At 43.5% G+C, this 15,008-nt stretch overlaps 5 protein-coding genes across 5 annotated transcripts; 3 read left to right on the top strand and 2 right to left on the bottom strand.

Moving 5' to 3' along the window:
- Positions 1-830: 830 nt before the first annotated feature.
- Positions 831-2,877, bottom strand: EAF02_010311 (uncharacterized protein; the record flags this gene model as incomplete). The annotated part of the gene is made up of 3 exons (XM_038906359.1): positions 831-1,077; positions 1,201-2,539; positions 2,589-2,877. 3 exons carry the CDS (start codon positions 2,875-2,877, stop codon positions 831-833), a joined length of 1,875 nt encoding a protein of 624 aa, XP_038754086.1.
- Positions 2,878-4,624: 1,747 nt separating this feature from the next.
- EAF02_010312 (uncharacterized protein) lies at positions 4,625-6,661 on the top strand. The gene is made up of 3 exons (XM_038906360.1): positions 4,625-4,946; positions 5,003-5,109; positions 5,199-6,661. Exons 1-3 carry the CDS (start codon positions 4,723-4,725, stop codon positions 6,194-6,196), a joined length of 1,329 nt encoding a protein of 442 aa, XP_038754087.1. The 5' UTR covers positions 4,625-4,722; the 3' UTR covers positions 6,197-6,661.
- A 1,863-nt stretch (positions 6,662-8,524) lies between these two features.
- On the top strand, positions 8,525-10,412 carry EAF02_010313 (uncharacterized protein; the record flags this gene model as incomplete). The annotated part of the gene is made up of 3 exons (XM_038906361.1): positions 8,525-8,968; positions 9,031-9,230; positions 9,410-10,412. Exons 1-3 carry the CDS (start codon positions 8,798-8,800, stop codon positions 10,410-10,412), a joined length of 1,374 nt encoding a protein of 457 aa, XP_038754088.1. The 5' UTR covers positions 8,525-8,797.
- Positions 10,413-12,695: 2,283 nt separating this feature from the next.
- Positions 12,696-13,039, top strand: EAF02_010314 (uncharacterized protein; the record flags this gene model as incomplete). The annotated part of the gene is made up of 2 exons (XM_038906362.1): positions 12,696-12,771; positions 12,843-13,039. The coding sequence occupies 2 exons, from the start codon at positions 12,696-12,698 to the stop codon at positions 13,037-13,039; spliced, it is 273 nt and encodes a 90-aa protein (XP_038754089.1).
- An 825-nt stretch (positions 13,040-13,864) lies between these two features.
- On the bottom strand, positions 13,865-14,881 carry EAF02_010315 (uncharacterized protein; the record flags this gene model as incomplete). The annotated part of the gene is made up of 2 exons (XM_038906363.1): positions 13,865-14,524; positions 14,582-14,881. The coding sequence occupies 2 exons, from the start codon at positions 14,879-14,881 to the stop codon at positions 13,865-13,867; spliced, it is 960 nt and encodes a 319-aa protein (XP_038754090.1).
- Between the last annotated feature and the right edge of the window lie 127 nt (positions 14,882-15,008).

Raw genomic sequence — 15,008 nt, forward strand, 5'->3', positions numbered from 1 at the left:
TCGGTGGAACATTTTATAATTTTGAAAAAAATTATCATGCTGAGGTTTTTTATGGAAAATTGGGATGTTTTTTGTACTAGACCAAACCATGTGGTTTATGATGAACTATGGTATTATGAAAGTGTGAAACTGATTGCATGATATTAAGTTAGGATAATGATACTGATTGGAACAATAATGTCAATTAGGACAATAACATGAGTTGAGATAATGATATGAATCAGGACAATAATACAAGTTGGGACAATAGCACGAATTAGGATAATAATATAAATTTGAATACGTAGTCGTAGAGTATTAAGAGAAAAGGAGGAAGGTACACGAGGAACTTCTCTTCCATACCTGTACTCCCAATTCTACTCCTAAATACATGGGCTTAAAAATAACGTGTATAACGTACACCCTCAACTGATATCGGTACAGGAGAACCTCTCTATAAGGACCTGTCTATTAGGGGTGCACGTTGTATACATTTTCTTAGTCCTTGTGCCTGGGAATGAGAGTGGAAGTACCGATATAAAGGGAAACATTTGTAGCGCAGTCGAATATAATGACTGTGTGAATACACAATGTATGGCTGGCCACTAATCATTGCTGGAAAAGTTTAGTAAAGATGAGTCTTAGATTTTGCAAAGCAAATAATGTGCAAAGTATTTACGAGAGGCGTTTGATGTCTGGGTAATGAGATTGAGCAACTGACTGCAGAGGTTATCGTATATAGTTACTCGTAATAATATGAACATTTCATCTGCAATCATCACCTAAAAGCTTCAATGTTGATCAACTGAAATATAGACATTAAATAACTATCCAAGATGAAATCGCTAAATTCAATACATTACACTCCCTGCTTTGGGAACCACCAGAATACCTTCTTCTAACAACCGTTCCGCCAGTTCAAATATCATCCCATCACACCCTTTCCTCGCAATAATGTCAATTGCCACCGGCAGATACTCTGTTTGCAATGATATGGTAGAGTTGTATGCAGCTTGGCCTATTGGGAATACCATATCGGGGACTTCGGCAAAGTTAGATACGCGGCTGACAGACCATCCGGACGGTACTTCTGGGAGACTATCCATTGATCTCGGTTAGTAAAAAATCGATTCAAGTTTCGAATGTTTCGGGGTTTCTGATTTTTGGATCACAGTCCAGACTACTGGATATTCCTATGGATATGTGGAAAAATTTACGTACCTAGTGTATTCATTTCTATATGATGTTTCTGCTAATGTCCCGGGATACAGAAACAAACTTTCACTACAGCTGATTAGGCTAGAAGGTACAACTTCCGCGGCGAACCAATCCATGAAAATAGTTTTGTTATAAATGGCTTGTTCAGTTGCATCAGCACTGATGTTGTTTTGTCCCCAAGCCCATCTGCTTAATGGTACGGGGTCGATGAAAGGACGGGCGCCATCATTTGCAGCAGCGTAATCTGCATAAAACTGTTCGGCAAGGAGACTGTACTGCTGTTGGGTAATGAGGGTGGGATAGACAAGACTGAGGAAGTCGTCAATTGATGAGCCATTGGCTCCAGATGGGGTTGTCTCGTTCCAAAGAGCCCCCATATCTAGAGCAGTTGTGCTTGTCGAGTTAAGAAACGTTTCTAACTTCGCCAGGAAATCAAGTAAGACTGATTCAGCCTCTGTTGTGGCATTCACCGGGAAATCTGATGTCCAGATCTTCTTGGGAAATTCAGTGAAGTTGCTTGTGATATTGGTTCCATACAAGACTTTAGCAGCTTCGTGCCACAAAACTGGATCTCTGGTGAGAAAACCGGCGGTGTCAAGAGTGGGAGACAAAGGCATAACGTTATCCAAGCTAACCATCCCATGGGATGGTCTATTACCGAAACATCCATTGACTTGAGATGGGTTACGAATACTTCCACCAGTATCGGATCCAATGCCAATGTCTAGCCAATCATAAGCACCAATTCCAGCTCCAGGACCAGAAGAAGAAGAGGATGGGGATTGGTATCCATCACCACGGGCGTTGAAAGGACAGTGATAATCCACCCAGTCAGCGGTTGGACTTTCCCCATTAGCAAATTGGGATGTCTTCATTTTCCCGACGATTACTGCTCCTGCGTCAATCAAACTCTGGACAGCGGGTCCAGTAAAATTTGCTGGTGGATAAAGCTCGTAATATGCACGATTGCCGTTACTGGTCTTAATTCCTGCAATATCGTAGATATCCTTAACACCAAGCCGGACTCCAGCGAGAGGCTTTTCAGCAGTTTTGGTATAGTAGAGCCTGGAGGGCACGCCAATAGTAGAACTCTGCACCCCGGGAATAGATGCACTCAGAATGGAAAACGTTCCGTCTGAGTTCTCAATTGTTCCTTCAGTAAAAGCATCCTGTACATCAGAATACAAGCGATAAGCCTTGAAGAGCTCGCCTGTATTTGGTGTTAGAAAGTATGGCCCTGGGGGCACTTGATTGTGTGAACTGCTGGTAAACTTCTGAGTTCCATATTCATGACAAACGGTTGATAGCGAACTAGAATTAGTAGAACCAACAAGGTGGACAGCTACTTTGGTTAGCGATTGTTGGTATTGAGATTGAAAAAATGGGCATACCTTCCAAGAATCCGGGATTGAAAACGTCGTCGAAGGCAGTGTAATTGGTAACTATTGATTTGAATGTAGCAGCGGTGAAACTTTCCTCTGAACTTTTCATAACCGTCAAAGGAACCAGGTCTGCTGTACTCGGCTTGGAATGGATGGTTGCAACAGCGTCGACCCCAACATAATAGCTGATGCCATTAACAGCAACGGTAGCTCCGGTCTTCGAGATTGAGATGGCAGCATTTGCCATGCTCATCAGGGACATCGTCACAGCAGCCGATTTCAACATTCTGAAAGCCATAGTCTCAGATTGACCAAGTTAAATTCCTTCGATCGCTCACGACACTTGTCTGTTCACCCAAATGATAGAAATAAAGCAGATATTTATACTCCCAACAACGGGATACAAGCGGAATGCTATTTTGAGGGCCATGAATACTTAGTGATTTGTCTTGGAATATCCCACCGATAAGATGGCCAAGAATACCAAGATACGATGATGGGTTCCTGCATATCTCCTTCGGCATTCCTCGATTGCGGTTCATCCTGGAAAAGGTTGCCCCGCATAGATAAGATAAATGAGTAATAAGGTCTATGATCTTTTAAGAAGATTTTGATTGTAATAGAGCAATGAGAAATTATTACCCAGCAGTATTCAATCGAAACTATTCGGAATGTAGGTACTACCAAGTCGAGATTAGTCGAGACTTCTATGTATATGAGAACATGTATGTTCTTAATAGAAGCAGCAGAACCCGATATCCTCATAGCGAGGATTTGCTATATTGCAATCTGAGTTGAAGTAAGAATTGATAGAAAAGCATCAACCCAGTGGTCATGTCTAGCGATTGGCAAATACCTTTACGGCTCGAAATTGCAAGATAGCACTCAGCCTCCACACATCCTATAAGTAGACCGAGTTGTCTATGACGAAGTCCGCGTTAGTAACACTTGGATTGACCGATGTCAATACTTAGATATGTTGAAGAAGTCTCCCATCCCTGGCGAGATAAGAAAATCCCCGAAGTCGGCAAACAACACAACACAACTCGAGACAAACGGAGTATTCCCAGCCTCGTATCTTTAGTGGGGCAAATCACGACGGGAAGTGCACACGTGACACACGAGAATCCAGAAAGATTTAGAGCTTTCTCCCATTCATGTCCTGGATTCCTATCCCCGGTATGATCAGTTTGTGATAGATACTATGTACAGCTTATCTTAGATTCGAGCTGTCACTATCGCAAAAAGTGTAAAAAGTGCTCTTCTAGCTCTTTGGCTACTAAAGCTCTGTCACCACTCACCATTCCCCCCAATATTTCCTACATTTGTATCCTTTGAATTCGGCAGAAGACTGAACATCTCGTCCTGCGGTCATCTTCGAAGTATCACGCCTAAACATATGGCTCACCAGTGTGAGAAATATATAGGTGGCATAACAGAGCGATTGGAAATTCGGTTCCAAAACTTCAAGCTTTATCCTGAGAGAGGATTATTGTAAATTATGTAAGCTCGTTATTCACAACTTTGGTTCTAGCCGTATAGAGAAAGCCAGACAGATGTGTTCGAGGAATGTTACTTTGCCGGTTCCCGTGTTTATTAATTCACCATTTCCTACTCGTCTTTCAAATCCACACGTGCTTGTTACCGGAATTCGACTGGCTGCGAAGGATAAAAGCCGATACATATATCCGCAGATCAACACGACCTACCCCACCCTCAATCTCCAGATATCGAAATCTTATCCAGTCGAGCCAGTGTTGATTGAGGTCGAAGGGAGTACACTTTCTCTGTGCAAACTATTATTAAGAAATAGTAACGCAAGGGTCCTCGCGTACGCATATATTTTGACCAATGACTTGCACCATGTGCAAGATGATCGAAGAATTAGGAAGGTAGAGAGTTCTACTTTCTGAAATATCTGCAAGGTCAGGGTCGAGGCTATATCCATCTGCAGTCTCCTGTACAACTTCAATATTGATGATGTAGCATTGTCCTATCACCGGCTACACGTGCATGTGCTTAGTGCTCTGCTGTCAAATGCAGTCCAACGGCCGGCGGTGGCCGGGAGTGTATATGAAGCAGCAAGAATCTTCGATTCTACGACTTGATCTAAAGGGAAAGCAATATCTTTATTGGTATCATAATGTTCGGTTTCGAGGTGATAACGATTGCAGCCTTATCTGGCGTTGCCCTGGCCGCTCCCCAGAATATTCAGTATCACGAGACGACTGACAATTCGTGGAAAAGTCGAATCAAGAATGTTGTCGTTCTCGTCGAAGAGAACAGGTCATTTGATACCTTCGCAGGTGGACTTAATTACAACTCAGCTATTGATGGATTATTACACCACAATTATTGCAATTCAATGTAAGCTTTCCCAAAAGCTTACAATCCTAGTTGGACTTCAATTGACAGACAGAAAGGAATGCGTCAAACCCTGGGCAAAAGGCCGATGTGTGTGCTGGACCTCGTGCCAACGATGTTGCAGCAGACGATCCAAACCACAGTATAAGTGGTGTTAATATGCAACGTATGGTTCTCCTTGTTTCTATTGCTACTCCAGCGTTTCCAATAGTTCGGACTATCAGACATCTTGTACCGCTTGCTAACTTACACAAGTCTTCACAACATATCATCCATCTGGATCACAATCCGAAAGCATGCGTGGCTTTGTGACAGAACAATCCATCACCTACAGCACCTTGAACAAGACCCGTGCTGCTGAAGCCATCAACTACTACACCCCTGATCAAGTCAAGGTCTTCAACACAATGGCCGAAAACTTCGTTCTTTTCGACCGCTGGTTCGCTGCTGTCCCGGGCCCTACCAATCCCAATCGTGCCTACATCACGAGTGGAACATCGCATGGACACGGCAAAAATGACAACGCTTTCAACGTTTACGGTATTCCCGTAAAATCCATCTTCGAACAACTTTCCGAGAACGACATCACATGGATGAACTACCAGAACTCCACCCTCGGACCTGGTCTCGGTTTCAACCCAGATGCTGCATTCTACAACTGGACCCTCAGCTCTGGAGCATATAAGACTAATATTGCCCCATTGACAAAATTTTACGAGGATGCGGCTGCAGGCACACTGCCCCAATTCACATATATCAACCCAGAGTGCTGCTCTTATCAGTCATACCACCCCCCATCACCCATCAGCTCCGGCGAAAACTTCATCAAAGGAATTTATGAAGCTATCCGATCGTCCCCACAATGGAACGAAACCCTCTTTATCCTCACATTTGACGAGCACGGCGGTTTTGGTGATCATGTTCCTCCCCCCACAAACGTACCGGCTGGAGATGATCTCACATATACTGAAAAGGCACCCGATGGAAAAAACATGACATTTGATTTCAAACGCTTGGGTGTCCGCGTTCCAACGCTTTTAATCAGTCCGTGGGTTGGCAAGGGAGTGGTGGAGAAGAAGGGAAAGAACAAGGGAGGTGAGTACACGCATACGAGTATTATTGGGTTTTTGGACGAGCTTTGGGGATTGGATCCATTGACTCCTAGAGTTAGCTGGAGTAGTACCTTTGAGGGGTTGATTACGAATAAGTTGAGGACGGATACACCAGTCACTTTACCGGATCCTTTGGCTTAGACTTGAGAAACAATACTTTGGAGGGCTATCAGATGAATCTTATCTTGAACCATTTGAAGAAAACCCCGGGGCACAGTCATTAAGGTACCAACTTCAATCTTTCAGACGATTTATGATTTATATCTTTCAAATCATTCGAAACCCCAATATATAAGTTCATCTAAGCACCAATTAGGTCACTGAAATAGACTTCAGATGAACCGCTGAAATATATTCTCCCAATATCCCGTTCAATTTTGTACATAGAGACCAAATGAAAGGAACTGCGGTGATCAAGAAATTCCGTTCGCTGTATTTGAGTATAACCAGGGTTCGCGATTGTATGTAAGTGTTAGCTTTGATAACACCCGAAAATGCATTCAAATAAGATCGATGAGTATGTATTAACTCTTGCCGGGTTCTTTGGGCTTTCGGGCTCAACATCATTTGAAGAGCAACAGAACTTTCGATCGAATATGCAATGTACCCCTCATTGTGATCCTTCGATGTCTGTGCCTCTTATGATGTACTTGGGCTGCTATGTAATTGAACCCGTCTTACTCTGTTTCGTGTGCAACAAACCCCGCATTAGCGTCCTGAAGCCTGTCTGTGTTGCAATCGTTAATCGATCATTTAGAGGCGTCGGTTTGATGCTCAGGTGTGTATAGTACTGAAGGTTGAGCGAGCAATGTCAACTAGACATGATCATCTGTGTCATGTAATTCGAGTATATATCTTTGGTTCTTGTAGGGCCATCGGATTTGTCTCACAGCTACAACTTGAGATGGACAAGGTCTTCATCACGACGCTGTCTCGTTGTATCTGGAACAGCATGCATTTTATACAAAACTACCCAATTAGTGAAGGTACTGGCGATGTATCTTTCGAGTCTTCACAGACCAATTGTCCGAGAGCGGAAAGATAAGAAGAGTGCTGTGATCCATCGTACTGCGTATTTGAGTAGGATATGATGATGATGATGATGACGTGCATAATTAACTCTATAAAATATTTTTCGACCTAATGTTCGCCGAGCATTTTGTTGAGATAAAGGCTGAACTATATCCGGGGATCTTGGAAATCCGTTTTAGAGGTTCTTGGTTCTTGGTGTCAAATCTGTCGATATTGTGATTCCAATGAGCATATTACAATACGAGAATGCCGAGAATATCCAGATACCTGTCCGTGGTACCTACGAGCCTACCTACCCAGATAGATAACATTTTATTGTCGATGCTCGCAGGATTAGATTCCAAGTAGCAAGTTAGCAACAAGGTAGGTGGTAGATATTTAGTAGCTTATCTAATCCTGGACTAGCCTCCACCCGTGCTCCTACGACTGTGCGTATTCAAGGCACGTTACTCCGTATCTAGGCGCTAAAGCAAAAACTTTGTATTATATGACAATGGAGTACATGTTCGTGCGTCCTTTTCGACGTCAATCAATTTTCTTCCTATTTTCTTAAATTTCACTAATGAATTGGCAAAGAGATAAACTTTGATCATCTGGATGGAGTCTCTTCATTCACCAAGTAACGCACAGATGTAGTGACATCTCAATAATCGATACCTCGTGGCTTTTCGATGGTAACCTAACCCCTCTATCTTAAGCCACTGTCAACCGTATCTCTCCCTCCTCTCCTTTCATACCATGATACGGATCTACTTCGATTTTCAACATCATAGAATCGTCGAAATCCGTCCTATTTTTTTCGCTATTAGCAAGTAGTTTTGCCAATCAGCACTATCACTATTCTCCGGGTAAAATGCCCTGAATCAACAAGACTAATTGCGAATGATACCCCTCTTAGCACCACCGTATAAACTCAATTACTCCGCAATACACTAATTCAAATGGTGATTCTACCAATTAAGCTCGTGTTGTTGAGGCGATCATTCCATGATAGGGAAAGTATATTTTGGGTTAATCGAGCTTATACGGGCCTTACCATACTTTCCAACCTGCTTTTTGTCCCGCCCAGGCTTGTCCTGCCATTCTTTTAACTTATAGCACACGAGACTCGAAAATCATGCATATCTTTCCGAGCCTCGTCATTCCGTATTGGTTGTATTCCTGTGGAGAAAAGTCTCCTCTTCCTCTAGCTTTCCCACAAAATATCCACATTCACCACTTGAGATCGAGAGAGGGCTCAATGGTTGTCTACCCTGCCAATGGCTACCAATCACCGCCAGATGTTTAGACTAGTGATGTGTTGTGCCTCATTGATCCAGCGATTCGGAAGGTACCTAGGTACACTCAGGTCTAATTTAACCACTTCTACATTGTCAATCGTCAAACTTTGTATCAAGTGATTCAATGACCAACATAGTCAATATTCCATTGGGTAATGGGAAGTGCTATTCTCCTGCCTATCCCAATAATGTCATGGGAATATTAGCCCCGCGCCGTCTCTGGCCGGTAGCTTTCACTAGGTATCTAAGTATCTAGATACTAGTAGCTGGTGGCCATTCAAAATCCTACATAAACAATAGAATCCTGCCATTCATAATTCCATTGTTACATCCCATTTATTTAGGTCTCTATTGATCATCTGTAAAATCTTCATTCGTTTTCGGATTATCGTTCTTCTTCACACGCACTCGCTCCTACATCAAACTCAATATGAAGACCACATTCGTTGTTGTTGCTGGTTTAGCATCTGTCGCATATGCTCAGGTCACAGCTCTCATCACCCCAACTGCATCTGCTCCTGATGGATGTGCCACTAGCTATTCTGGAGCTTTTCAGATCTCTACTGTAAATGTTAGCAGTGTAGCAAAGCATCAGCAAAAGGTGAACATATCCCTATTCCTTTCAATCTATGGTTAGATGTGATCTAGCTAACCCGTCTATAGCGTGCCGACTGTTCCTCATCTCTTGCCGTCACACTCAACGATGGTATTCTCAAGGACCAGCAGGATAGGACGGGATACATTGCTTCAAACACTCAGTTCCAATTCGATGGCCCACCACAAACTGGAGCTATTTATACTGGTGGCTGGTCTGTTTGTTCAAATGGTTCTCTCGCTCTTGGGGGTTCCGCTGTCTTCTACCAGTACGTAAAAATCTTACAAGTTCTAAAATTCTTTCATCCTTGCTTTTATGCCCGGATCTCAAGTCCCATTTTCCCTCTTTCTCAAACAAATTCTTCTTCCTTGAAATGTAGCATTCATTCCTTATTTCTCTCCCAAATATTCCTCTAACAGACAATACTGACTTTTCGACTTTCAACAGATGCCTCTCAGGTACATTCAATAATTTGTACACGGAATCGCAGGGTGAACAATGCTCCCAAATTTTGATCCAAACATCTGCATGCAGCTCAGCTGCTGGATCTGGCGTCGTCGGACAATCGACTGATGGCCAAGCAACTGCCACTGCCATCGCTTCTCTATCCTCTGCAGCAGTTTCTCAAATATCAGATGGGCAACCACAAGGTGCAACCTCCGCCTCTCCTATCTCTCAGATTAGTGACGGACAAATTCAAGCCCCTACATCTGCTGGTGGTGCGTCAATCACTCAGATTAGCGATGGCCAGGTGCAAGGTGCTACCTCTATTGCACCATCTCCAACAGGTGCTCCTGTCAGTCAGATTCCAGATGGGCAAATTCAAGGTGCAACATCCGCTTCTGCCGCTCCTTCGGCGGAGATCTCTCAGATCCCCGATGGTCAAGTCCAGGCTCCCACTAGTGCTGAAGTTCCTTCGGCCGTTGTCTCTCAGATCCCCGATGGTCAAATTCAAGCTCCTACTAGTGCTGAAGCTCCTTCGGCAGTAATCTCTCAGATTTCCGATGGTCAAATCCAAGCTCCCACTAGTGCCGAAGTTCCCACTAGTACTGAAGCTCCTGCGGCAGTGATCTCCCAGATTCCCGATGGACAAATCCAAGCTCCCACTAGTGCTGAAGCTCCTGCGGCAGTAATCTCCCAGATTCCCGATGGACAAATCCAAGCTCCCACTAGTGCCGAAAGTCCTGCGGCAGTGATCTCCCAGATTCCCGATGGACAAATCCAGGCGCCCACCAGTGCAGCCACACTCGAAACGAGCACCTCTCTTGCCGGTCCAGTCATCTCTCAAATCAGCGATGGACAGATTCAGGCTCCCACCGCTACCCCAACGAATGATGCTTATTCCAGCACAACATCCGCCCCTGCTGATTTTACTGGAGCTGCCAACGCTTACCAGGTCAGTGGCTCTTTGGCTGCGGCTGCCATTGGTCTTTTTGCTGCTCTTTTGTAGAGTTCCTCTGGCACATCTTATGACGAGACAATTTCTATTCTTGATAATACATTTTATGATTACAACGGATTTAATAAGGGATTCTTACTGGGGATATCGGAATGGAAAATAAAACACCCCTCACTGCATTTTTGGGTCGAGAGATCACATCACATACGACAGATATGAATGGGCACAGGATGAGGCAATAGGGGCATGATTATCACGTCACCAAGTATCAATTAACAAAACGAAACAAAGGGCAAATACTAATAATTGAAAGGATTCGGTATTGAAAATTATTTGATTATGGAATGGTTTAAGGGAATGGATAATGAATAACGCAAAACGTCTTACCTAATTCTTTGGGTCTTTGGTGAATAATCTGATTTGCTTCTCCGATCTACTGTGTCTCTATGTGATTTCGTCTTTGACTAGCAATAGATTTCTCAAACACCAGAATATGTACAGCACTCATTCCACTGACCACTAACCTAATGTCCATCCTCATCCATCGACCGTCAAGACCCGCAACCACAAATTAGCCTATCCAACTAGTCAGCCCATTTTACACGCGTCATTAAATCAATTCAACTAACTAACCTACTAACGACCCCGCGCTAGCTTCCCGCCAAATATGCACCCCGCCGCCAAGACTTCTGCCTTGGGAGTCCGTCGTTCTTTAAATGAGCAGCATATCTAGCCGAGTCGGCACTAGAGCTAGAGCTACAAGTGGGAATAGGAAACATCTGGGGATGAAATTGCTGAGAATTGGTAATAGTATCCCGTCTATCTCTTGATACTTTCCTATCTTCAATTGTTGGAGATAAGAATCTTGGGGTAGGAAGCTTGAAAGTAAAGGGAATAGGAAAGCGGGAATTCCCAGGGCTCAATGCAATTATCTATGTTAGTATGTATATGCTATGGTGTTGGTATGAATTCCCTCGTTGTTTATTTCCCTGGGTACAATTTTTTGGATAGCCTAACACTAGTTGTTTTCGTTGCCGGAACGATTATCTAGTTTGGTTGTCCTAAATACCGGTACCGCTCAACAGTTTTTAGAGCTGGCTTGGAGCTTGGCAGGTACGAAGACGAAAGTTTCTTGGATTTCGCACTATAAAAGTGTAATGACTAAATCACGTCCAGTGGTACCTTGATGGACTCGATGGTAAATAGGATTCAAAAGCTTTGTTATGGGCATATATGCCTTGATTTTTACTATGTTTTCTGGGCGTACCTCATCTTTTCCTTACGACTTTATGGTGTTCAAGCATGTGAAATGAGCTCATGGTGCAAGTATTAATTTTCTTTTATATTTGAACATTTGAAATATATAGACAACTTCGCACTATTATCAATTTCTATCTCGTAACAGACATCGTCTTCATGAGAAACTTACGCTAAGGCTGTGGTCTTGAAATCTGGGCACTATATCAATGGAAAGTTTGTAATATCGATTCTAGCAGGTTCTGTCAGTATATGATGAATTTGAAACATCCACTTATTAGCTTATCATCCTTCATTTTGTATCAAGATATTCAGATCTGTGACAAATTGTTCTGGTATTCTGAAATCGATAGCCTACATGGTTTGAGAATCTGTGAATTTAGCATTTGATCCTCACATCCAAGATCAGTGGTTTATTTTGATACATTTGAACAAGAAAACAAGCGTGCCACGATCGGCCAAGAGAGCGGAGTTTTAGGCTCTCCATTGAATATCTAGAATATACAAAAACGGAGAATGAGGCTCAATCGTTGCATCAGAATCTGACAGTTCTTCATGTGCGAAACAATGATCATTGACGTCTGGTAATCACTAGAAGATAATACTGTTTTAGCAACCCTCATTTCGGAAAACCACAAAACAAAATCCGTTATCCTTGGAATAAGAACAACCGAGAAATCTGCTGTGAATACCTACAACAATAAACTCTCAATTTCGAAGTTTACCGAGAAGATCGCTTCACTTATCCCCCATTGTTAGGACTTTGGATCACGCTAAGCGACCATTCTGTGAAATCGAAACAATGTAAACAATTTTAGCTTTCGAAAGAATATTATAAACGACACTGCAGTTATAGCTCTCTGAACAATGCAATCTATTCTAACTATGGTGTATTAGACTCTCGAATGTGGTGTTCAACCGTATCTATATGTCACCTTGTAATTTACCTCTACTTCTTTTCTCTGTTCTTCTTCCCACAACCCTATTCTGTCTATTTTTGAATGCCTAGCTGTACTTATAACCTCGACCAACCAAACTTTCTTCAACCATCCGTTTACCAAGTACATCAATACTGTCATGACTCCCGCTGCCGTCCCCCAATTTATTGACTCCTACCTCATACTCTCAATCTCCCCCAGTGCCACGAAATCAGGTGTATCTAAGGCCTGGAAATAACTAGCTCTTTCCCTTCACCCAGAAAAACTCCAAGCTGAGACACGAAAGAGCGCTTCCAGCAACTGCAAGACGCATACGATGCGATCAAGGCGGCAAGAGCACGCAAAAATCAGGATGCGCTTCGAGACCAGTATTTAGCTGCTCGAGAAGCAGCAAAATTCGCCGCAGAAGCCGCAATATTAGCAGTAAGAAAAGCTGAGCAGAAATGGGAGAGATGGGAGAGAGGCCATGGTATGGTGCGCTAGGCGATCATCTAAGCACGGCACTTGGAGCCCAGGAAAGAGGGGATATTCGCGGACGTTATTGTTTGCAAACTTCCTTCGGGGCAGGGTATCCGATGGTCCGGACTGTAGTCCAACAATATAAGGTCTTGAATATCTAAAAGCAATTGGAAATTGAAAACAATTCAACATTTCAAATGACTTGAATGTTCTAATTGGTTTCGTGATTTGATAATCTTCATTGTTGGATTGCAGTTCGGACTATTGGAGACCCTGCTTTAGAGAGCACGAGATGGTGGTTTGTGAGGTTTCTAGGTGCGAGCTAGAGGCTTTACGCGAGTTTCGGGGACTGGGAGAGAAGGTGGAGTTCATGACAGAGAGAGGCATGAGTGCTTGTACGCTCCGGAGAGACAGTGATGTGTTGGAATTAGAGTTAGGTCAGTGTTCGAGGACAACCTGTTAGCTCAGAATTGGTAAACCCGTATATCAGGCTGGTGTTTAGCCATCTTGATTAATCTATCTTTTGAATATAACTCGTAGTGATTCAAAGTTTTGAAGGGTCTTAACATACATATCATATAGCGAAGGATGGCTCATTTAAAGTGTGGAACAATCTGATCTCATTTTTATGTTTCTGCCTAGAAAACGATTTAGAACAAGTCTATGCTCGTAAGTACCTCAAACAATGCGTCTAAGATGTGCCAAAAGGCGACAAAAAGGGTATTTGAAATCCTACCGACCCGCTATACCCCCACAAGTACTCCTGAAGCTATGATCTTCCCAATTTATACAACGTACGATTAAACCAACGCCAGTTCGCCATCCCATAGTTCCTCTGTAGTGCATTCTTTAATCGATCTCCATTGCATCATGAACTTCGTGATTCTCAACCTCTTCTGGTCCTATCTCTACCGCGGGAACTTTTTCCAATGAGATAACATTAGGTGTCCAATCCATATCGTCCTCCATAGGACGTTCCCCAATCTGTTGAAGTGCAGTTTCCATCTTGTATCTGGCGGCTTGCATGTCTGTTACACTGAGCTTTTCCCAATCGTATAATTCTGTCCACAGCTTATGAAACTTTAATTGCCTCGAGTGGTCAGAAAGTAGACTCATGAGGTCTTCGGCTTGTTGTGCCAAACCACGTAGTTCCTGACTCGAAAAGATATGCCGATGAGTAGCAGAGTTTCGTATTCGGACAGCATTAGCCAGGCATTGGTGAAGAGATTTGCCGTGCGAGGTAATGGCTTCTGATGGGACATTCTCTGGAAGGACTGTTCTCCATGTAGACAGTTCAACCGCTTCCGAGCACGTCCAATTGTTCCTTTGTAGTACGTCGGGAATCCATCGCGATGCAAAGGTATAACACCCCTCCTCCATGATCCGCTGCATCATACCGAGAATGTAATGTTGTACTTCGTAAGGAAGACCGAGGTCTGGAGAGGTGTATGCAGGACTCGAGCCATTATACGCATGAGCCATCGGTTTATGTTGCGAGGCCGGCGTGACCTGAGAAGGATTAGAAGGTAAACAGAGCATGTCTCTCAAGCAAGTGTGTAAACATACCATTGTCCAAACCTCTTGACGATTTGCTGTTTTTGATCTTCCAGGGTAATCGCGCGGTGCCCATTGACTGGCGCCCAGCCCACCAGAACTCTTCCGTGGCTCATTATTTGCCAATTTACCATCCAGAATTATTTCGCGGGTCGTTTCGATTGCCCGGTTCTTACTCATCTCTCTTGAGATATGCGAGTGGGTAGTAGAGACTGGCGCATTCTCTCGCGCGGGATTATTATAGCTGGAGCCATTGTAACTCGGGGAGCGATAGCTGCCGGGGGCCCAGATGCTCGTTCTAAGCCCGCTCATCTTTTCCTCACATTCGAAGAACGCCCAGGTGTGTCCTGTTGTGTGTATATTTATTGGTTGTAGAGAACAAATTCTTTGACGAGACGTAAATGAGTGTGAGGCGGAAAGAAAGCAAATGACGACACTG

The sequence above is a fragment of the Botrytis sinoallii genome, assembly GCF_014898435.1.
Source record: "Botrytis sinoallii strain Bc 23 chromosome Unknown BSIN_024, whole genome shotgun sequence".
NCBI classification, from domain to species: domain Eukaryota; kingdom Fungi; phylum Ascomycota; class Leotiomycetes; order Helotiales; family Sclerotiniaceae; genus Botrytis; species Botrytis sinoallii.

What these genes read in the sequence shown, in the direction of transcription:
- EAF02_010312 (XM_038906360.1), top strand. Translation starts at nt 4,723, where the DNA reads ATGTTCGGTTTCGAGGTGATAACGATTGCAGCCTTATCTGGCGTTGCC. An exon ending in CACAATTATTGCAATTCAAT is followed by an intron (nt 4,947 to 5,002) that starts GTAAGCTTTCCC and finishes ACAGACAGAAAG; the next exon opens with GAATGCGTCAAACCCTGGGC. An exon ending in AAGTGGTGTTAATATGCAAC is followed by an intron (nt 5,110 to 5,198) that starts GTATGGTTCTCC and finishes AACTTACACAAG; the next exon opens with TCTTCACAACATATCATCCA.